Source organism: Cebidichthys violaceus, unplaced genomic scaffold (assembly GCF_023349555.1).
Source record: "Cebidichthys violaceus isolate CVI_PGR_0920_01 unplaced genomic scaffold, fCebVio1.0.p SCAF_15, whole genome shotgun sequence".
In the NCBI taxonomy this organism is placed as follows: domain Eukaryota; kingdom Metazoa; phylum Chordata; class Actinopteri; order Perciformes; family Stichaeidae; genus Cebidichthys; species Cebidichthys violaceus.
This window is the reverse complement of record NW_027176318.1, coordinates 14,012,377-14,036,299: the sequence shown is the minus strand read 5'-3', so window position 1 is coordinate 14,036,299 and position 23,923 is coordinate 14,012,377. Positions and strand designations below refer to the sequence as shown.

The window sequence follows — 23,923 nt, the reverse complement described above, 5'->3', positions numbered from 1 at the left end:
TACACTTGTAATGAGCGGGGTGCAGCGCTGGAGGGAACTTGTAGAACACGGTGTGAGTAAAGCTGAGCAAAGGGGTGTTAACAGAAACACTACAATCTGAGAACATCACACCCCCGGGCCTTTTACAGGAGGTGTGAAGGAGCTCGCCTCTCCTCGTGACAGGAGGAGGAGGAGGGCGCTAAGGTAGAGGCTGTGGTGTCACTTCTTTCTTTTGTTTTTTTGGGGGGTTTTTTCTCAAAGCGCGCGATCATTTCTGTTTTTGCTCCTGCAGGCATTCGTTACGTTTCCATTTCAAAAAAGGTTTTATGGAAATTTCTGGAATTTCAGCAATGAGAATCGCGTGTTGATGCCGACTACCATCCGAAATTATCAGCAGTTTTATTATAAATATATGCTTCCTGGTGGAGAGTTGGGTTGTTCTGTGTGTTAAGGATGGAGCTTACGGTGGTGGGCGATGAGCGTAGCTTAGCATAAAGACTGGAAGCAGCGGGAAACCAAGCATCTGGGAAGAGAGCCAGGCTTTGAAGAACATTTGACATGTGCCCAAACCATAGAATTACAACTTCAAGGTCCGTCATGTGACGCCATCGGGCCCAAAAATATGTTTTCCCATAGACTTAAATTGGGAAAGAAAAGTCTGTAACTCAGCGGATAGTTTTGTTTTCAGGTAAATCAACACCCCAGTACAAACACTTGAATAGCCCCTTTTATAATCATTGGGTCCATAAAGTAGTAAAATGCACTAAAAGCTGAATCAAGAGTTATTTGTCTTCCTCCGAGAACGAGGCTGGGCCAGGAGGCGGGGTCAAAGGAACCGATAATGCAGAAGATCCGATTCATTTTATAACGTTTCAAACAAAACAAGACAAACTCTCAAAGCCTCCAAAGTTGAAAAAAAACTCTAGAACATTTGGGCATATAAAACTATAAATCTATTTAGATTCTTTCTTTCATTTTCAGTACATTTAATAATAAACTAAATAATTGAGAAGGCCACACTTTTTCCCGTCGGTGTGAATTCCCTTGGTGGTTTGTCACCATTTCAAAACTAATGACTAGTTTCATTTTGTACAAGTTGAAAATGAACTAAACTAATTAAGACAAACGTATCGTGTTTTGTGTGGTTGCCTGGATACCTGGTTGGGGAGGGCCACAAGACTCCCAGCTGAAATAGTCACAACACATGACTCCCCGTATAAACCACACCGGGGTTGTTAGCTACACACCTCCATGGCATCCCCAGTCTTCTCCTTTATATTCAAGTCTCTCAGCGGCAGCATGATGCAAGTGTTTTGTTGTCTACCTACTGTCCCCTTCTTCGTTTGTCCTTCCTCTCCTCCTCCACCTGGCCCTCATCGGGAGCCCCGTCATTCAGCGGCGATGAGGCTCATCATGAACTCAACAAAAACTCAAAGAGAAAAGACTATAAATATGTCTTCATCTGCGGGTAGCCCACAGCGCAACACGCACCGGGGCTCGGTACACGACAAAAAGGACCACGGCGTCCAAAAGAACATGAATATGAGACTAATCTGTCTTTTTTCTTGTCTCTTCCAGGACGGCGACAGTAGCCAGAAAAACAACAACAACCAGGAAACAACTGCAAAGAGGATTTTCAAATACGACTCCGTGCTTAACAATGGGAGGCCGATTGCATCCTCCAGCAGTTGCCGGCGCCTTGCTCCCCGTGGCCCTCTGCATCTTGACTCTCCTGCCCCTCGGCCTTGTGGGTGAGCCGGCGGAGGAGGGGAACGCGGGTAGCTCGGCGCCGCTCCAGAGGGTGAAGAGGGGCTGGGTGTGGAACCAGTTCTTTGTCCTGGAGGAGTACACCGGACTGGAACCGCTTTATATCGGAAAGGTCAGTGTTGCCTATACATGCTGTACTGTAAGAACGAGCACTCAGAGGTTTAATCTCGAGGAATGTAAAGGGAGCCGGGGGAGGGGGAGCGTCTTTTGTGCATGACCTTTCCACTTGATGTATGTAGTTGTTTTTAAAAGAGATCTCAACCACGGCGAACTGATCTGCAGCTCGGCAGCCTGGAGGTCATCGGCTGCTTGTACAGAGCGGAGCTGCAAAAGAGAGAGCATGGGTGGGCAGAGGGGGAACTTCAGCCACTGCGCGCACACACACACACACACACACACACACACACTAAAAACAAATCCCAGGATGCACTGCGTCCATGAAACAGCCTCTCCTCTGTTCACTTTGAACCGGAGCCAGACAGCAGTGATCGAGTTTAATTGACTTGAACCGAGGCTTCACTCGGTCGTTCCTCCGTCTGCAACGCGACCGGCGTGCTTCTGAAAAGAGAGGACGGGGGGGGGGGATCCTCGCAGAGGAGCACTTTGATCGCTCAGTCGCTGAAGTGAATTGAACATTTGATCAATAGTTGTAAGGCACAGTCATCATCGGGGGAGACAACAGTCCTGCAAAACTGCCGTGAAAATTGCCATTACGTCGCTTCAAGAAAGATAAAGTGGTCCTATGTGTGCAGTGTTTGAGCCAAAGAGCGACACTGCAAAAATGACCCCGTTGAAACCATAAATATCCTCCCATTTAATATATATATATATATGTCACTTTCGTCATTAGTGGAAAACTGACATTTATTTAAAAAAATTATTAATAAAAAAGCGAGTAATTTGGTCCCGTTTTCAAACTATTGATAAACTTTAAACTCTTCCAGTAAAACACAGATGAATTATTGTCAGTGGTGCACTTCTGCATTGGTGAAACAATACGGTACTTTATTTATTTATTGATGACCCTATTTTTATCCATTTGATCATCAGAATCCAAATACTTTCTCAATCCCCTGAGGGGAAATTTCTCATCATTTTATTAATATTTTGCTGCACTGATCAGTGTTTATGGTCTTGTCCCTGGTCAATGGCCAGTGATCCCCTTTAGACCAGTACTAATGGGCCCACTGTACTGCATTGCACGTAAATGCAGATCAAATCTGTGACGTTAACGTAAACGGTGATTCCCGCAGAACATTCTGTGAGGATACAAGATCTCCCAGTACGTCTGCACAAAGATGCTTCTTAAAAGACAGAGTTCAGACCTCTGAATTTGCGATTCCCTCAGAATTCCTCGTCGACTTTTAAAATCCTTTGGAAATGCTTCAAACATGCCTAATTAGTCTTCTGGAATAACTTCCGCTCCACCGCTTGGGAATACTTGAGATTCCTAAAAGTCATGCTCTCGGACCAGATGGAAGAGTAACAAGTCCTGAGAGAGTATCACGTGATCTGCTAGCAGTCGCTTTCCCACTTAGAGTTTCTTCTTCTCCGATTCTTTTTTTTCTTCTTTTTTTTTTAAAAATCCGCCCAACCTAATTTTTCCAATCTGAATGAAATAAGTGATTTCGACAAGTCGGGCATGCTTCCCAGTGAGCCACTCAAGGCAGGGAAGCATTGTGAGATATCACAAAGCGGGGGGGGGGGGGGGGGGGGGGGGGGGGGAGACATGCTCTGTAGGTTTTTATTCTCAGCTCAGCCTACCTTGCCACTCTTCCTGTCGAGGAGCTTAGTATTCAGAGCCATGGGGGGGGGGGGGATGTCGGAGGTATTGGACTTTCTGGCGGAGACGGAGCGGGTAATTGATAGCCCGAGTGTCAAACTCTTTTCATAGGTTTGAGTGTAAAGGAAGGATCAGTGAGGGAGAAGGAAAAGGCACAGGCGTGAGATATATCGCCACGAGACACGAAGGGCTGAAGCCCACAATGGGGTTGTTGATTAAAAAAAATATATATATATTCTCCAGGCCCCGAGCTCGGCACTTTTTTTTTTCTTCCCAGGAGCGAGTGCAGGTGGGCACGTTGTCCGACGGAGATAAGAAGAGCTGAAGCGTCTGGCTGCTTTCGGAAAGGGGGTTGATGGGTAATGTGAAGATTGCTGCTGAACTATCGGCAGCAATAACAACAACAACGACGACGACGACGACGACGAGTGCTGTAGCTGCAAACTTTTAGCAGTTCCACAACCTCGCGCTCGGTCATTTCACTTAGTGGCCCCCAGACAGCGGGCAGAAAGGCCAAGGAGCTTGAGAAAGTGATTTCAGAGTCAGCGGCGGGGGAGGGGGGGGGGTGTCAGTGCCGTGAGTTTGCCTGTTGATTATATACCAGATAAGACGTCAATGGGGGCATTTAATTCCTCTCTGCCAGCGTGATGGCAGCAAGTACTCATCGTATGCAGAGACCCTTTAAGCACAAAGTGAGGAGTGATTGCACATCAACAGGCTGGCGTTTGCACTTTCGGGCCACAAAAGACCTCTGATTGCTCCGCAGGTCCTGTGGAGACAAACAGGCGCTGTGAGCTGTGATTAGATGGCTCCTTACAGCTACAGTATTAATGTACACACACACACACACACACACACACACACACACACACCACATCCAAGGGAGGTCGAGAGTTAAATGTACAAACTGGTTCAATTAGCAATGCAGTGAATATGTTGACTTAGAGTGTTTTGCACTGTTGTGTAATCAAGCACAATAAACAACATTAATTGAAAAGGATTTTGACTTTGAAATAGCAAATCTGGGTTGTAGCTTAGTTTGTCTCAGGTTTTAGCACTGTGACACATTTGTGTTGTTGTGTTGGCTCTGAACTCCAGCAGAAACATGCTGTAACCCCGTTTACTACAAAACTACGTTCTCATACAACTAAACTGCATTCACGGTTTGGCTTTAGACAAGTGAATAAGACGACGCTGATTTGTGTGCTGGACCAGAACAGTGGTGTCCTGGGTGAAAGTCCTGTGTTTGTGTAATGTCACCATTCCACTAATATGCATTTTCAATTATTCACTTATTTTCTCCCTGGTTACAATCGCAGTTTTAAAAACGGGTGATGTGGTCACCGCGACTTCATTCGGAATACCGTTTTGAAGCCGCGAGTTTGTCATTTTGGCCGTCGCCATCTTGGTTTTTTTTGGAACCAGAAGTGACAAAGAGAGGATGGATCTAAGTGGAAGCAAATGCTGAATACAACAGAAAATGTTACAATTAACTTCCATGAAAACACAATGTGAAAGAGTTAAAGTTGCAATGCTCCTGTATAGCAACCAACGTCACTAACACATTCTGAGTTGGATTCAGATCATGTGATTGATTTGGACACACAAGAACTTTCCGCTGGTTGTCTTGTCTCTATTGTTGTGGATCACTGGGCTGCTGCATTGTTCTAAAATTAGGGAATGTGACCCAATTAAATGTCCTCAAAATGCTGCCGCTGTCCTAATACTTCTGAAGTGAACCATGTGTGTTATATTCCCGCCCGTTTCAACTTGTGATCACGGTTACATTTACGCTTCGTTGATGCAGTCGTGATTTTTAAAACAGATATGCTTACATTCTTTTTAGCAGGAGTTTGGGCACAGATTTACACATTTGTAGTCTTCCCATGCTACTTACAAAACCCTTGAGATGTCTCTAAAATAACACATAAAAAGTGGATGTTTTCCTTGAGAATATGCTTTGTGGAATAAAACGTTTTTTTTTCCACAGCTCCACTCAGATATGGATAAAGGCGACGGCTCCATTAAGTACATCCTGTCGGGCGAGGGCGCGGGCACCACCTTCACCATCGACGACGGCACGGGGGACATCCACGCCATCCAGAGGCTGGACCGCGAGGTGAAAGCCCAGTACGCCCTCCGCGCCCAGGCCCGCAACCGCCTGACGGACCGGCCTCTGGAGCCCGAGTCGCAGTTCATCGTGAAGATCCAGGACATCAACGACAACGAGCCCAGGTTTCTGGACGGGCCCTACCAGGCATCTGTGCCCGAAATGTCCAAAATAGGTGAGCGGGCGGATAAAGAGGAGGCAGATACTAAACTGCCTGTGCATGCCAGCGGTGTTTGTTTTAAAAAAAAAAAAAAAAGGGAGTGGCTGCAGCCATTTGTGAACAACACCAAAGTACATAACAGCCCTGCAGAGTTATTGTTTGTTCAGGCTCGTCTCCAATCTGCTTCATTCACTATTCATAAACCAACGTTTTGTGGTTACTTTGAAGTAGCTGATGGAGAAAATGAAAAATACTCCACCCACATTATTTCTTTTGAATCACATGTTGATAATGGCCTCTCTCTCTCTCTCTTTTTTCTCCTTTTCATCTACAACCCAGGAACATCTGTGATCCAGTTGACCGCCACCGACGCCGACGACCCCACGTACGGCAACAGCGCTCGCGTGGTCTACAGCATCCTGGAGGGCCAGCCTTACTTCTCAGTGGACGCCAAGACCGGTACGACCTCTCCATCTGTAACCACAGCCGTTCGATGCATTACGTGTGGACGCTAATGGACTTCACTATTCACCTGCCACTTCAGCCATTTTACGAGCTCCACGGGAACTGTCGCCACCACCGACGGTTAACACTCTGCTGACAGCTACTGCTAATTCACAACCTCGTTTCTAACACCGTCATTGCCACCGCAGTCTGATTTTAGCAGTCCACACTTTGAAGCCCCTTGTGTATTTTACCGGCTCTGAATGCGAGAAGCTCAGCATGGCTCCTGTTGTTGCTACGAGACAAGCGAACACTTGTCTGAAACACAGCGCTTTTTTTTTTTTTTTTTTTTTTTTGTTACAACTAGCAATAACTCAAACTCCTGGCACTCGACATAAAAATAAAAAAAAAATGATTTTGCTAAACTTCTTTGATGAAAATGAGGACAGAATGAGACAGACGGGCCCTCGTAGTGAAGTGATTCAACAAACTGCTCAGAGGTTTAATCCCCTGAAAACAGATCTGGTTGGCTTTGAATAGGACAGTGACAATGATTTAGCATGTTTGAGTCTGAGCACTACAAAGCAAATATACATTGCTGCCAATCATTTAGCTATCATTGCTATAATGATTAACTTTATATCAACATAAGCTTATTTGCTTTCTTGTTGAGAGTTAGACAGAAAGACTATGCTGTGCTGGAACCAGTAGGCCATTAGCTTAGCTTAGCTTAGCATAAAGTGTTGTTATTTCATTGTCTCGATCTCTAAGTGATGTCGCGGTTCACTTTCACGGGTGATTTTAACGTGATGTTTGCCACTGAAGCCGTTTCACATCCTGGATCCATCCTTCAAATGCACATTGTAGACTCTACTGTCTGCTTTTATATTAAATCCTTTTTTCATTTTTCAAAGATTTGATCAAATGTATTCTGTGAGGGCCATTAGTGACAGTGTGGGCTCCATGCTCTGACAGTTTGACCATGTAGAGGCGGGGGGGGGGGGGGGGAGGGGCTTAGCAAAGGGTCAATTTCAGAGCTTCAACTTTTTTTAATTAATCCGTTTTAACACATGATCATGTCACCAAAAGGGTGGAGGCTGTTAAAACCGGCACATACATTTTTTTTTTTTTAACCACAGCTGCCTCATTTGGTCTGTCAGCACAGAAGTCGGTTGCCAATCCTCTCAGGCTGCGCTGCCCATCAGCAGCCGGTCAGACCGCTGCTGCTGTAGGTTCATCCATCACTGAAACACAAGTGGCTCTACAGCTATCAATCAGCCTGCAAGCACAGCAGCCGGGCTTTTATTGGTGCGAACGCCATGTAGGACTTAACCACATATTGCTCGAAACCCACACAAGCGCTCCTTTCCTCACTCCTCAGCAGAAAAAAAAAACATCACTTGACCTTGGTTGGATTCTGCTGCATCTCGCAAAACTGTCTGCGTATCGACGCGTCGGGTGAAAAATACAAAACGCAGCGCAAACTGCAAAACACATCTTTGAAGGTTAAGCGCCAAGTTAAGGCGTGTTACGTTCACGGCAACAGTCTGGTTAGTGTGCAAAGTCTACAGATTTATGCGTTTGAATTCCAGAAATCCTCTACTGTCCAACCATGAACACTTATTGAGTCCGTTTAGTGTCAGTTTCAGTTCAAGCCAAGGTTTAGATGTACTCATTTTGACTGCAAGCATGCATCTCTGTCATGTACTTCTGCAAATGTGTCTATAATAATGGTTTTATCTGCAGAAATGCTGCTATTTGAGCCAGGAAATCTCAAATATTTAATCCCCAAAAGTGTCCTCGAACAAGATAAATGCCCCATTAACTCACGATGTGGTTGTATGTCGGGCAAAGAAAGCGTACATTACGTTTGACAAAAGTGTCTAAAAGTGTGATCAAACACACAATATTCAGGAAATCTTACACTAAAAGGAACTAAAAATGTTTATTGCAGCTGAATTTCCACATGACGCTAGACAACCGTTCAATTAAATCATACAAACATGGGTTGAACGAGATGCTTTTCTCATATTTAAGTCCTGTTTAAACCACATTGCCTGGTACAGCTCTAAACGAAGACACCCACGTGATTAAAATCACGATTCGTAAAGTAGAATAGAGCGACGACTTTGATTATAGAATCACTCATGCAGCCTCTTGTCCGGTCGGTTGAGAGCGCTGACATTCCAGGACGCCATTGCTCGGACACATGACCCTAATCTGTGTCACCAGCTCCCTGTTGCTGGCCTTTACTTCACCTCATGTGTCTTTGTTTGCCCTTTCTTACCCCCCCCCCCCCCCCCGCCCTCCTCCCTCTCTGTCTCCTCAGGCGTGGTCCGTGTGTCCCTGGCAGACATGGACAGGGAGACCAGAGAAAACTACACTGTGGTCATTCAGGCCAAGGACATGGGCGGCCAGCTGGGGGGGCTCGCCGGTACCACCACTGTCAACATCACGCTCGACGACGTCAACGACAACCCGCCCATGTTTGACCAGAGTAAGAGTCGGGACAACAGTTCCTCCTTACCGCACTACTGTCTAGTTCGCTTCTTCTTTTTATTTTTCCCTGATTCACTTTGCTCCCGCTCGACCTGAACCCACATCACCTTTCCCTCTAATCCCTCCTCATACTCCTACAGCTGATAAAAGAAGCTCAAGTCTAACGTTTTACAAAGTTTCTCTCAACAGGAGAGAAACAGAGCAGCCAGGGCTACGATGTGGCATATAATATAATCACGAAACTTCACCAAAGTCCAAAACCCAAGGATATTTAGCTGACAATTAATTCTTTTTTTTTAAACAAAGAAAAGCATTGAATCTTCACATTTGAAAAGAAAATCATTTTGAATTTAGAACATTTTTGCTTGAAAAATGACTTGAAGGTGCTAAAATCAGAGCTTATCTATCGGCTCCACACGGTTTTCAACATGCAGGCGACTAGCAGCTAACAGCGCAAACTATGGCACCAGTGCTGACAGAGCTAACAGTGTCAACCTAAAAGGGGGGGGGGGGGGGGGACCCTGCTCTTTCCCGATGACGCCGTGGGGCGGGGCGCCGTCATCGGCTGTAACCGCAGCATGAGAGCAGTGCAGAGCGGCGGCCATGAGCTAAACCACTTGGGCACGCTTACAGAGAATCGCATGGCCTAAAAAGGCATGTACGATCAGAACGGCTATGTCAACCACACACACACACACACACACACACACACACACACACACACACACACACACACACACACACACACACACACACACACACACACACACACACACACACACACACTCCCTATGAATGTTGAATAGAGAACCTTAAAAGGACTAACCAAATATCAGTTTATAGTCTCAAAAGCTACCTGAAAAAGATCAGATGGTTGATCTTCATGAGAAAATTGTCATATATGTATATTTGTTTGTTTAGTATTATGCAGATTAAGTCCTGATTGTAAAGTAGCTGCTTTATCTTTGTGCAAGGGATTCTTTTATTTTCATCAAAAGAAAAATGTGCATTTTTGTATATATAATGAGTACTCCCTTGAAATCATGAGTATCATGAACCCTGTTTTGTTTATTGTACCGCGCATCGTTGATTCCCAAAACCCTCCATGAGGCTGAAACGCGACACAAACCTCAATCCAAAGCTCTCAACTAACCCTGCAGTTCACTTTCATTAGAAAACCAACGCTCCGTTACTGACGTAAGACTCTTTTGATTTGCCAGCTGCACGTGTCTGCTTGTGTGTCAGTAGTGCGGCATGCGTTCAATAAAAACATGGAAACCGCAGCATGTGGAAGCCATGTGTTCCAACGCTTATATCACACACACAACGCCGCGAGTTTACCGTTTTGTATGGATGAGAATCAGCCCCCTAAACCCCACATCCATCCCCCTCATTTCTCTCGAGCATCCGAGCCGTTAGCCCCTCTGCCCCCCTTTTATCTCCGTCCACTTCGAGCCACCACTCCCTGGCCATTTGCCCCCTGGCCTCCTCCCTCCCACCGCTCGGCCACCAGTCGCCCCATGCTGTCTCTTTGATTATCCCCATTTCTGCTCCTCTCATTACCGTCCTCCTGAGGTCAGGAGGCCTGTCTGGTTGTTTTCCGCGGTCATCTCCTCCTGGCCGACGGGTGGCTCCACTCCGAGACAAAGAAAACACCCGCCGCCCACTTCCATCACTGGTTCCCCCCGACCAATTAGTGCCATCACTTCGATGAAACTTTGATCGGTTGTGAAGAGCTTCAGGGATTCCCCTCTGTCGAGCGCAATGTGCAGGCATTTCACTTTGGACTGCAGGGAGCGCCACAAATTGGGCAGCTGTCACCTCTTCTTTGAGGTTAAACGGTAGATGAAATTGAAGCCGACCCACGAGACAGTATATAACCCAATTGTGAGGCGTTTATGGAGCCATTTATTTTAAGCTGTCTGAGATGTGATTTTTTTTTGAGGAGGAGAGAGCGGCGGTGAAAGGCGATGGAAGAGGGTTTGGCTCCCTCTAGAGGATAGAAAAGGGATGATCACCCTGTGTTTTTTATTCATTTCTTCAGGGTTGTATCAGATGAGCATCCCAGAGGCGGCTCCTGTGGGCTCAGTGGTGGGGCGCATCTGGGCGAAGGACAGGGATGTCGGGGTCAACGCTCAGATGGAGTACAGCATCATCGACGGAGACGGAAGGGACACGTTTGACATCAGCACCGACCCCACCAACCTCTTCGGCATCATCACAGTGAAAAGGGTACACAGATAGAACCGATAGAGAATATAGAAAACTATTTCTAGCTGAGTTAAAAGTCACATATATATAACAGATACGATTCTGTATTTGTTCATTCATCTCTCTTTATTGTAACTAGGATACTTAGGATTTATGATGCTTTTCACAAGAGAAGTAGAAACGGCCTGTCTTTTCAAGGCCCAAAGGTTCCTTGGTCATTCAGAAAGAAAGTTACAAAACTCCCTTTAAAAATTGGGCAGTTTAATTTTGCATTGAGAGGGCCAAACATTACATCATGTTTAAAGCGCCGTCAACAACCCATCCTTGATTCTTAGTGCCTTTTGTTTAATTCGGCAACAAAATGAAAACTGTAAAGTGTCCCTTTTTAGTAGAAACACCAGCCTTGATCTGCCGTCCCCTAGCATCCTTCATCAGTTTGTCCTGGCATGTTACCGCCTCTCTGGTGATCTTTTGCTGGATGTTTTTGGAGCTTTTTTTTTTTAATAGTACTGCAAGATAGTCTTTCTTTAACATCAAACTGGCACACATTTGAGTATTTCCTGAAGAAATTATAACAGAGAATCTTCCAACTTGTGTTTACAACTTCATCTGTATAACGCCTTTATTCGTCTTCCAGCCGCTGAACTTTGAGAGCAAGCCCAGTTATACTCTGAAGGTGGAGGGCGCCAACACCCACCTGGACGTGGCCTTCCGCCACCGCGGGCCCTTCAAGGACGTCACCATCGTGCACGTGAGCGTGGAGGACGTGGACGAGCCCCCGCTCTTTGACATGCCGGCGTACTACGTGGAGCTGTCGGAGGACGCCGAGATCGGCACCGTGGTGAAGACGGTGTCGGCGAGGGACCCCGACGCGGCCAACAACACTGTGAGGTGAGGAAGACGACGCCGTCTGGGCTTCATGCCTTGTTTTCCATAGAGCCAATAGAATAAAACAACGTTACACGTTTAGCGTCACTATTAACATATTTGCTAGTTGTGTAAGTCTGCAGTTTACAGTCCAAACAAGCCAATAAATGCACCAAAGAAATGAACCTCAACAGCACAAATCATGTCAGGTGATGGGATGTTTAAATTATGTAAATGATACTGTTGTGTTCAGTATTATTTGCATTCGAAAGTCCAATAGGAAAATGTAGCTATCAATCACGTTTTGATTCAAAGAATGTTGAGTGTTGAGCTGCTGTCATTAAATGTCATCATGATAATAATAGCAGAATATGCATCATCGATATTTAGATAAAATGACAATATCAAACCAAAAAAGTCAGGTAGATTGGAGCATTTTAACTCCCGAACTTTAATAGTGTATCCCTTTTTTTCCCAATGCATGCTGGGACAGGCTTCAATAGTAGCAAATCTCATCAATAGTCATCAAAACATTACATTCAGCTGAATTTATGAATGGCAGAGAGGGTTTTTCTGTTGATGTAATGACACCGGGTCACCAGCGGGGGGCAGCATCACGACACGACTCCTCTTAGACGCGACTGAGACGTTCATCAACACGTGTGTTTGAGACCTCCAAAGTGTAGACGGCGCCGATACAGACGGAGGACAAACATCACAATGTTATTAACACAGATTCAAGAGACTCGAGAGGCCTTTCACTTCTCTCAATTATCGGAGGGTATGTTTTGTGGTTCTAACGGAACAGATGCGGCGTGGTGGGTTTACTGTCCAGACTGCACCTCTTATAAACTAATTAGACCTAAAGCCTGTAATTAGGCTATTAATCATGCGAAGGAATCAATGACTGCGGCAGTAAACGAGTGTTTCACATGGCACAGGCTGCACCCCGTCCCAGCTGTCCACTCCACAGCCTCCATCAGGGCTAAAAGTGGTGCACGGTGTGTGTGTGTGTGTGTGTGTGTGTGTGTGTGTGTGTGTGTGTGTGTGTGTGTGTGTGTGTGTGTGTGTGTGTAAACTCTGTCTGCATGGACCCTACGTCTTTTCCACCTTCCTAACTTACAGCGAAAAGCAAACCATTGCATTATGGGATTTTCACGCGCTATGGAAACTTTTTGTTCCGTTGCAGGGATTTTTAAAAGACAAAAACACTTGGAGGTTGAACTCCTAAAGATCCCCTGTGGAGTTGTAGACCGGTAGCACTACGAGTGGGTCGTACATGCGACGCGGTACACACTCCTGCCTATGATTTCACACTATGCCACTGATCAACAGGTGGCGGTAACGCATCAAAATGTGCTAAAAATGCATCAGCAAAGTCAGGGATGAAGAAGGCTGCAAAATAGCAGACCTGAATGCAAACAACGCTGGATTTGAAACACTCAAAAAAAGGTTTCAAGAGGAAAGACATGCCTTTTTTGCCACCTTAACATAGATACTTTACATGTGCATGTCACAGCAGCAGTGTGTAATTGAAGTATGCTTAAGCATGTGCATGCATACCAACTGGATGTAATCAGAAGGTTAAGAAGATGTATTGCAATGCGCCAGAAGTCACAGAGAATGTAACCGTGAGTCCACTTAGCATGTCCAGTAAGACCTCAGCAGCCTCCCAGTCCACATGGTGTCCACACTGGGGGTGACTTCAGTCACCGCCTCCGTCCAGTTTAGCTAAACTCCCCCTCCCATCGCACTAGTATACCTCTTATACAGTCTCGCTGCTCTGATGACAACTACAATAACCGACACCCCTCTCATTCCTGGAGAGAGAGAGAGAGAGAGAGAGAGAGAGAGAGAGAGAGAGAGAGAGAGAGAGAGAGAGAGAGAGAGAGAATCAGAGCCACTGATGCAGCTGAATCCCCAGAGCTGGCACTGTATTCTAGCGGTGAATCAGTGAAGAGAAAAAAAAAAAATATCAAAAAGAACAGCCAGTTTGTGAGGAGAGCAGCAGATAGGTGAGGATGACAGTGAAGAGAGATGCTGCAGCAGCAACATCAGATGACAGATAACAACAAGCAGGTGACCTTCAGTCTCTGTCTGTCTCATTTCCATTTTACATATTTCCCGTCTTTTACAGACTGCAGCATGACTGGCAGATATATCTGAGAGAACACACACACACACACACACACACACACACACACACACACACACACACACACACACACACACACCTCCTCGTGGCTGTGGAGGAGTGATATTAATAGAGATCCTTCAGGGAGATCTTTGCAAGCCGTGGATGTGCCAGTCATGACTGATCCCTGTTGGCACACACACACACACACACACACACACACTAAAGTCAGTCTTTTATTAAACAATTATTGGGGTTTTCTCGTCATTTTTTCAGCGTGTCAACATTCTGTATGTACACATTTCACCACAGAGCTCTGATGTCCAAACCAAACCAATTAAATCCATTTCTATTGACAGGCTTTGCAGCCTGTGCATACAACTGATTATCCTTTTTTTAAATAAGCAACAGCCTTTCTCGCTAGAATTAACCAGAAAAGAGACTCAAAACTCAAACAAACAAATAAAGAACTGGACACCGCGGCGGGTGCAACGGGCAAAATGAAGCGACATGAATTAAAACAGCCTCCACTGCTTATAGAATCAACAGCAGCGGAAAACGTCACCAGAAGCAACAACACAGAGAAACAATCGAAACTACACAGCAGCTGCAGCCACACACAGTTTTGTGTAACACACACACACACACACACACACACACACACACACACACACACACACACACACAGAGTGTGTTGTTGCACTCACCTGTCACTCTGTGTGAGTCCCGTACACCTGAAGTCCTCCTCAATCTGCTCCAGGTTCAGCTTCTCTGCTCGTACATTCCCAAAGCAAAAGTCCACTCGGTCTCTCTGGTCCCAGTGTGACAAAGTCCATTCGGTCTCTCTGGTCCCGGTGTGACAAAGTCCACCAAGTCTCTCTCTGCAGTCACATCAGGAATTATTATCACACACATCACTGTTGATCCAATCCACATTTAAGCATATTAGCATTTTAGCATTTAGCATGTTAGCCACAGTTAGCATGCACTAACAGACAGACAACAGATGCTAACTAGATCTGCTAAATGCAGATGTGTTGGCAAAACAAGGAGAGTGTAGGTAAACTGGGCTGATTAGTGGAAGTGGCAACAGGTGTTGCAGGTGTGTGGGGTGTGTCAGGTGACCGGGACGGACAAAAGAGTCTGAGGGCCTCTAGTGGACGGTTGGAGGATGGCAGGTGGTCGGGGGTTAGAGGAGAGGACCAAGATAGGAGCAGTGAGCAGAGGCTGGAGAACAACCAGCTAGAGATTACTTTTGGCACAAAAGGATTTGGATGAGTCATCACAGATTTGTTGAGTCATGATTTTTATTAGAAATGTGGGTTTTTTCGCCCCTAAAGCGTCCCCTCTTTATGGTCTGTTTGACTCTAAATGGACCATAATGTACTAAATGAACATCATGCTGTATTGAAGAAGACTGTAAACTAGAGATTGAGACCATAAACTCATGTTTACAATGTTTACTGAGGGAATAAATCAAGAGAGAAGTAGAGTCATTTTAGACTAGACTTCTATACAACCAGAGGAGTCGCCCCCTGGTGGACAATAGAGAGAATGCAGCTTTTAGAGGGAAGCAGCTACAAGTGTATTCAGTCCATGAACTCACAGGATGGTTTTCTGTTTTTTTAGGACGTGCTCTGCATGCTCCTCTTCTCCGTGTGTGTGTGTGTGTGTGTGTGTGTGTGTGTGTGTGTGTGTGTGTGTGTGTGTGTGTGTGTGTGTGTTGAATGTCGCTCTCAGAAGAGTGTTTTGGAAACGGGGCCGGCGGTGGCAGAAGATGAGCCAAGTCTGCAGGTCTGTGTATCCCCGGCGTCAGTTTGGCAGAAGAGCCAGATACTGATTAAGCATTATCTGGAGCCCGTTCTTCTTCTTGTGCCTTCAGACGCTGCCAGCCTTATCGCACTGATGCACACATGGTGCACATGCTGGATCGTGTGTGTGTGTGTGTGTGTGTGTGTGTGTGTGTGCTCACCCCCCTTCAGATAGGATTACAAGCTCCCAAAAAAAACAACACAAATGTGCACAGATACTTTACACACATGGACGCTTGTCATTTTGTGTCGTCGGCAGGTATTCCATCGAGAGGTCCAGCGACCCCGAGAAGTTCTTCTACATCGAAATCACCTCCGGGTCGCTGATGACGGTGCGCTCGCTGGACCGAGAGCAGGTCGGCTGGCACAACATCACCGTCCTCGCCATGGAGATGAGTACGTCACACACACACACACACACACACACACACACACACACACGGGGACTTTCCCTTTACAGCGATTAACGTTCTGGACGAAACGTTATGCTGTTGAGTTTGAATTCAAAGCTTTCTCTTGATTAAACTAAACTTAAATGACTTATTGTTCTTGAATACAGTGCGGACCAAATAAGGAGAAAATCTCTAGAATTTCCACTGAATTTTCCTTCAACAAATACATGAGACGCATGAGATTAATGTCGAACCAAAGCTTAGAATAAACAGACGGGCGAATGTTCACACAGCTGGCGGCACCGAAAGTCACCTTCACCCTCCTCCCTGTGCTTCGTGTGTCTCTTTGTCTCTTTGTTTGGTTGACACCTGCTAATTGAATTAATGACTAATTAAATAACTTTTCGCATGGTGGCTAATTAAAGATGTGACGGAGACGGAGAGGGCACGGGTAGGAGGGGAAGGAGAGACAGGAGGAGCAACATTACATGAATCAAAAGTTATCTTCACTCGTTTACCACGAAGTCACTCTCTCCTCTTCGATGTCTTTCACTTTTTTAGCTTCCTCTCTTCTTATTTGTTATCTTAGAGGTTCACTTAGTTTGAACTTACACAGCAAATAAGTCAACGCAGACGTCGAACACGAACGGCGGTCTCCTGGGTGAAAGTCCTGTGTTTGTTTAACACACGTTTCCCACTAAAGGAGAGCGTATTTGAGTTTGTATGGGAATGACATGTGGCTCAGACGGTGCGCTGTGTGTTTGCACAACTGTTGGAGCAAAACTAAATCAGAGATTTTAGGAACAAAGATTATGTGAATAATCTTGTTTTTGTCATTTTTTGTGTGGGAGGGAGTTACATTTTTTGCCTGAAAACATAATTTTATTAAGCCATTAAGTTGAAATTTGACAACAATATGAATTATATAAGAATTACATTTTAGTTTTATGAGACAGATGCAATTACATCATAATAAATTCAAACTTTTAAAAGAAAAGTCATTATGTTACAAGATTCCACAAGCGAGTTGCTTTCACTAAAGAAAAAGAGAGAGAGACCTTATCTTGTGATCTCATAATTACAAGAAGAAACCTCGTTATTATGATATCCAAATCTAAGAATTACGAGGAAACTATCTGGTAATTATGAAATATATATTAGGTAGAGCTACAGTTGTGATTTTATATAAAATGTGATGATATTATGAGAATTAAGTCGTAATTCTACAAAGAAAGTTGTTGTATAATGTGATTAACGTCTTTTTTTTAAATGAGGAACGAGGCGTTACATCATGATGCAACGTCATAATATAGTGAAGTAGTTTAACTAAGAAGCGAAGTTACAGCACTTTCACTTGAGCTTTAAGCGCTTCTCTCTGACCCTCAAACACACACACACACACACACACACACACACACACACGCACGTACAGTACAAGCACACACTCGCTTCGACCTCTGGAGCCAAAGTCACGCCACTGATTGATCGATCATGTGATGAAACCTGAGAAAGTAGTTACTGCCCACTAATTGCGCTCCTATTGCCTATTACACAGCTGGTTAAGATATGCAAATTGCCGATTGGTGACGGAGAATAATAGATTTGTAATCTGAGCGTTAGAAGGCCTGATGCGCCGCAGGCTCGCCGCAAATGAGGGGAAGATTAAAAGGAGCCACAAACTGAGCTCAGCAGGATCCTCAAAGACTCATTTATCTGAGCGCGCGTCAAAGCGTCCTGCAGCTTTCTGACCAGTGTTCTGCATCTCCTGTATGTGTGTGTGTGTGTGTGTGTTCCTGCAGATAACCCCACACAGATCTCCAGCGTGGCGGTGGCTGTGAGGGTCCTCGATGTGAACGATAATCCGCCCTCGCTGACGCACTACTTGGAGGCTTACGTGTGTGAGAACGCCAAAGCAGGACAGGTGAGAACGGATGTGATGTGACAACCTGAGACGTCGGCGCGTGACGAGAGACATAGCTGATAAGTGGTGCAAGGGAAAAATAAAAGAGCATTCGCTCAAAATACACAGTGGTATGGAGCTTTATGCTTCTAGTCCACCAAACCATTTTTACTCCACTCCGTCTAGATTCTGAATACAAACAGCGGTGGAAAAAGTCAAAATATCAAGTAAAAGTACAGGAGTACTCTTGTTTCAAGTGAAAGTCTTGCATTTAAAAATTATACTTCTTTGAAAGTATTAGCATTAAAAGAAAAAAAAGTACCAAAAGTCAGAGTACGAATTATGCAGAATTGCCCATTTCAGAATTATTATATTATTGTATTATAATTGTTGTACTTTAAGATCATTTTAATTACTTTATGTACTGCTGGATAGTTAAATTAATAATACTAAATAAAATAAAATATATATTGTTGTATACATTCTATATATTATTTATATAAATAATATAATAAAATATTATCTTATTATATTATTTATATATAGTATTAATATGCAAAATCTGCAAAAGTAACTAGTAACTTAATAATCAAATAAAAAGTACTTAAGTTCAGTACTACTTTCCACCACTGCATACAAAATGAATTATCATCTTTAGAAATATGATGCATTGTTATGACTTATGCTCCTAAAAGTGCTTAAAATGATTAACCAGCTACATCAATGCGTCAGGAACATTGTAATAATCAACAATAAAAGCACTTTAGCTTGTGATACTTACGTATATTTTTGCTATCTTTATACAGCTTAGAAACAATATTTTGAGTGTGATAATAAGAAGTTGTAAACATACAGAAGCTCATGTAATCTGAATGAGTGTCTTTCCTCCTCTGGGTCTCACTCCGCCTGTATCGTTTGTAATCCAGCTGATCCAGACGGTGACGGCGGTGGATCCGGACGAGCCGCTCGGCGGACAACACTTCTACTACCGTCTGGCTCCCGAGGCCGCCAACAACCCCAACTTCACCCTGAGAGACAACCAAGGTACGCGTCCAGGCGAGGACTTTCCAGTCACACATTTGAGGACTTGACTGGATGGGAAAAAAAACGTGCAACTTAACTCAACTTTATTCCCGATAACTCGTGACTTGTCAGTCTTGACCCAGGGCTTCACATTCTTGACTTGGATTTGACGCAGGACTTTTCAATCTTGATTTAGGATTTGACTTGAGTTTTGACCTGGGCCTTGTTAGTCTTGACTTAGGGACTTAATAGGGACTTGACCGGATACTTGTCTGTTTTGACTTAGTATTTGTCAGTCTTGACTTGGGACTTGACTCAGTATTTGTCAATCATCACCTGGGACTTGTTAGTCTTGAACTTGGATTTGACCCAGGACTTGAAATTCTAGTCTTTGGATTTGACTCAAGACTTGTCTGTCTAAACTTGGAACTTGTTAGTCTTGAACTGGGACTTGACTTTGGACTTGTTTTGGAACTTGTTAGTCTTGAACTGGGATTTGACTTGGGACTTGTTTTGGAACTTGTTAGTCTTGAACTGGGATTTGACTTGGGACTTGTCAGTCTTGACTTGGGACTTGAATTAAAATATTAAACTGGATTTTCCACCAGTTGCTGGCAGACAGTCTGCTCTGGTAATAATAACAATAATGTCTTAAATAATAAGCGATGACTAACTGGTGATAAATAGCTGCTTAAAGCCCCTTCGTCTTCAGAGCTGTATGACTCTTCATCACCCCTGACCCCCATGGCTCTGTACTGTCCGTGCCCTGAACCCTCTCCTGACCTCTCCGTGTCTTTTCCAGACAACACGGCGTGGATCCTGACGCGGCGAGGAGGCTGGTCTCAGCAGGACCAGACCGTCTTCTACCTGCCCATCTTCATCTCTGACGGCGAGCAGCCGGTCCAGACCAGCACCAGCACGCTGACCATCCGCGTGTGCAGCTGCGACCACGAGGGCAACGTCATGTCGTGCAACGCCGAGGCGTACAGACTGCCCGCCAGCCTCAGCCGAGGGGCGCTCATCGCCATCCTGGCCTGCATCTTCGTCCTGCTGGGTGAGTCGTGACCGGCTGCTGTGAGGATGTGCAGAGAGGAGCCGGAGTTCTTCTGTGGAACCATGACGACGCTGCACAGTTACCCCTCCAAAGTCTCAGCACTGCTTTGTTTTTTTAAGATACTTTTTTATGTTAAATATTTTTTTTTAACACAATTTTGTGTTTTGTCTTTACAGCAAAGACAAAAACATGAATAATGAACTTCATAACACTTTTAACAAAATACAAAAATAAAATATTCTAATATATATATATATATATATATATATTATATATAAAATTTAATTATTGTATTTTATATTATATATAATATTATATATATATATATATATATTATTCTAATATATTATATACATATGATATATTCAATACTATAAATGTATATAAATATATCAAAAGAAATTAAATAAAATACTTTGGTATCAGATGTATCAACATGCTAACCCAATAGTTACTTCCCTTAGTCTTTATCTAAATCTAACAACATTTAACTTATATAATCCATATCTTAAGTGTTATAATTTAAAAAAGCGATTACATTTTCTCTTATGATTACATTTGTCAGCTAAATAAACACATTTAAAAAAAGCATAAATAATCATCACTTTAATGGCACATTTGATATGTTATGATCCGACAAATAGAACATTTTGAAATCAGAATCATTTTGCGTATTCAACGTGACGAGCTCCCGCTTGAAGTGAGCCAACGCTGTGTTTTAACTGACTGCCTCCCGGTGGAGCCGAGCGAGTCGCCCAGCTGAGCCTCCTGCTCACGTCTCCAGGTCTGCGGGGAGAGATAACGCGGGTCCATGTCGGCCTCCCGGGGAGAAGACGGTGTGAAGCTGGAGGGCAGCTGGTGCTAATGAACGCTAGACGTTTGCCAGGATGCAAAAAAAAAAAAAAAAAGAAAGAAAAGAAAGTGGTATTTAATCCTGCACACTGGGGGGGGGGGGGGGTGGGCTGAGCTGGCTGCTTCTTATGCTCCTGTGGTATCTCTTTTTACAAACGGAGAGTTTTTCTACAAAGTGTTGAGTTTAAAGACGGGAAACTCTTTTCCGTCTCCTTCTGATGTGGTTCACGTGTTCTTCTTCAAGGTTGATCGCTCTCCGGGAGGCTTCAGAATGCTCAGAGGTCGTTCTGCTGCACACGTCTTTAAATGCAACCTGGCCAGGAGAAATGTTTTCTAGCTGGAGATTCTAGTTAACTGCAATGACATTTTTCTGGATTATTGTGGCGTCACGCTTGTGCGTGTAATGAGGCATTAGTACAAAATGAGAGAAGGCATTAAACTTCATTTATACGCACAACGCTCCTCCTCAGTAGGGTTCCCTGTCTCCATTGCAGTGTTACTTGTGGAATAATGGGGGAAAAAAAGTAACTTCAGCCCTTAAACTTTTTAGAAGAAATCAATTTCAAAAGTGTCTCCCGTGAAATCTAGACAATTTATAAAACATTCTCAAAATCCAAAGTCAAATCTTATTGCTGGTTGGTCAGACAAACAGTCCAAAACCCAAAGATATTCACTTTGCAATTACATGAGATAATGCGATAAACGATTAGCATAACCGTATTAAAATAGCTTAGCGACTAGCTAAGAATTCATCAGATTAAAAGTTCCACTTAAACTAACTGTTTGTAATCTCTTCCTCTCACCAGTGATGATCCTGCTCATGCTCTCCCTGCTCACTCATCGCAAGAAGCCCTACCTGTGCGACGAGGAGGAGAACGTCCACGAGAACATCGTGCGCTACGACGACGAGGGCGGCGGCGAGGAGGACACCGAGGCCTTCGACATCGGCGCCATGTGGAACCCGCGGGAGGCGCACCACCACCTGGGCAAGATGAGGCAGGACATGCTGCCGGAGATCGAGAGCCTGTCGCGATACGTCCCGCAGGCGTGCGTGGTGGGCGGCGGGGACAGCAACGTCCACGGGTACGTGCTGGCCAAGCTCCTGGACGCCGACATGGACCCGTGCGCCCCGCCTTACGACTCGCTGCAGACCTACGCCTACGAGGGGGAAGGCTCGGTCGCCGAGTCGCTCAGCTCGCTCCAGTCGGGGACGTCCAACACGGACCACGAGTACGACTATCTCAACGACTGGGGGCCTCGCTTTAAAAAGCTAGCGGAGATGTACGGCGTGCTGGAGACAAACGCTCCCCCGATGTGGTAGAACAAAAGAGCCTTTTAGCCTTTTTTTTTTGTTTTTAAATCTGAGATGAATCACACCAAACAAGAAACAGAGGGACAATAAAAAGAACATCAGAGGAGGGACACGAACGTGTGAACGACAAAGCCGGAGATGTGACATCCGTGACCTTTAGCGCTTGACTTCCTGCCGAAGCTTCAACCCTCCACAGCCTTGAAGGCCCGAGATACCCGCAGCAGCAGCAGCAGTGTGAGCTGGTTTTAAATCTGCGCCCCCCCCCCCCCCCCCTAGAGACCGGAGGCTTGGATTGGCAGCCTTGCGAGGCCCGCCGCAAAGGAACGGCTTCAAAGCACACGTTAACTCCCCTGCCTTGACCGAGCCACGGGCTCTTTGGTTCAAAGTGGTGAGCGATTTATGCCGGAGATGAAAACCAGAGAGACCTTAACTCAAACTCTGAAATGCTGGAAACGACAGAGAAAAAGTCATCGGCGATGTGGGTTGTGTTTTTTTTTTCCATCTGTGGCAGGTCTTAATTTATTTCTTCGTTCCATGTGCTGTATTTATATATATTTAGTTTTCTGCTAAGTTATTCGGGTACTTTAAACCAACACTGTACTTAAAACTGCCGCTGCGTGAGGAAGTCTTTAAAAGATCACCTATATGTTGTAACATACATGATGTAAACACTCTTGTTTTCCGTGTGAGTTTCTCCTGAATGTCACATGACGTGCACAGGAGATGGCGATTGGTGTAATCCCATGTGGGGTTTTTTTTGTTTTTTTTTCTCCAGGTTGATATGTTTATCGTATTATTATTGTTGTTTTTGTATCATATTTGTATTGTAACTGTTTTTCTCCACGAAAAAACAAGAAGCAGTTCATTCACGAGGAAACGAGGGAAGCCATTTTTTTTTTTTTTTTTTTTTGGTGGATGTTTCCCAGCAGGCGGTCCGATGTCACTCGAGGCGACATCTGGACGAGGACGTGACCGAGTCGCCTTTTTCATTTCGGATCCACCGCCGTGCCGACCGGAGGCTTCTCGATCTGTCCTGTTTGGAGACGCCGTGTCGCTTTTCTGCCACCACACAAACGTGGCTTAATCCACCGATCCTGTGGACTTCAGAGACGTTGATAATCTGCATTAAGTGCCAAATGTAAAAGAAAAAAAAAAAAAAAGACGTTTTGGATGAAAAACAATAAATAAATCAGCAAAACTCAAACACCAAAAGATTTTAAAAAGAAAGGATTTTACAAACGGGGAAGTAAGTGAAGATGCATTTTGATAATTCGATTGGGTGAAGTTTACTTGAAATCTATGTGGTCAGTCATGCTGCAGTAAGTGGTATGTGAATGTAGATACTTTTTTGTATTCTTGGTAATAAAAAGGAAAAAAATAATGTTGCTTCTCTCCTGTAATTAAATTACCTCGAGAACACTGAACATCTGGGTGGTAATTTTCAGAGCGCTTTGTAATAATAAACCACTTCTTTTGGTGGCAAGGAGCATTCTGCCCCCCCCCCCCCCCCCCCCCCAGGCGTGACAGAAAAGCAAGTCCTTCAAAAGATAAAGCAGCTATTTAAATTCGCAATCATACGGCGAATTGTCCTCCAAAGTGTTATTGCAGTTGAATCACTTTTCATT

At 44.6% G+C, this 23,923-nt stretch overlaps 1 protein-coding gene across 2 annotated transcripts in view; it reads left to right on the top strand.

Moving 5' to 3' along the window:
• The window catches only part of LOC137872020 (cadherin-20-like), a 64,066-nt gene extending 40,390 nt beyond the window's left edge, over positions 1 to 23,676 (top strand). For both annotated transcript variants that reach the window (XM_068710215.1, XM_068710216.1), the window contains 11 exons: positions 1,558 to 1,858; positions 5,520 to 5,814; positions 6,139 to 6,258; positions 8,573 to 8,740; positions 10,787 to 10,974; positions 11,591 to 11,844; positions 16,025 to 16,161; positions 17,957 to 18,078; positions 18,984 to 19,101; positions 19,883 to 20,134; positions 21,793 to 23,676. In XM_068710215.1, coding sequence (XP_068566316.1) covers positions 1,640 to 1,858; positions 5,520 to 5,814; positions 6,139 to 6,258; positions 8,573 to 8,740; positions 10,787 to 10,974; positions 11,591 to 11,844; positions 16,025 to 16,161; positions 17,957 to 18,078; positions 18,984 to 19,101; positions 19,883 to 20,134; positions 21,793 to 22,307 — 2,388 coding nt within the window. In that variant the 5' untranslated portion in view covers positions 1,558 to 1,639 and the 3' untranslated portion in view covers positions 22,308 to 23,676. The remainder of the gene's footprint in view (positions 1 to 1,557; positions 1,859 to 5,519; positions 5,815 to 6,138; positions 6,259 to 8,572; positions 8,741 to 10,786; positions 10,975 to 11,590; positions 11,845 to 16,024; positions 16,162 to 17,956; positions 18,079 to 18,983; positions 19,102 to 19,882; positions 20,135 to 21,792) is intronic.
• Positions 23,677 to 23,923: the final 247 nt, after the last annotated feature.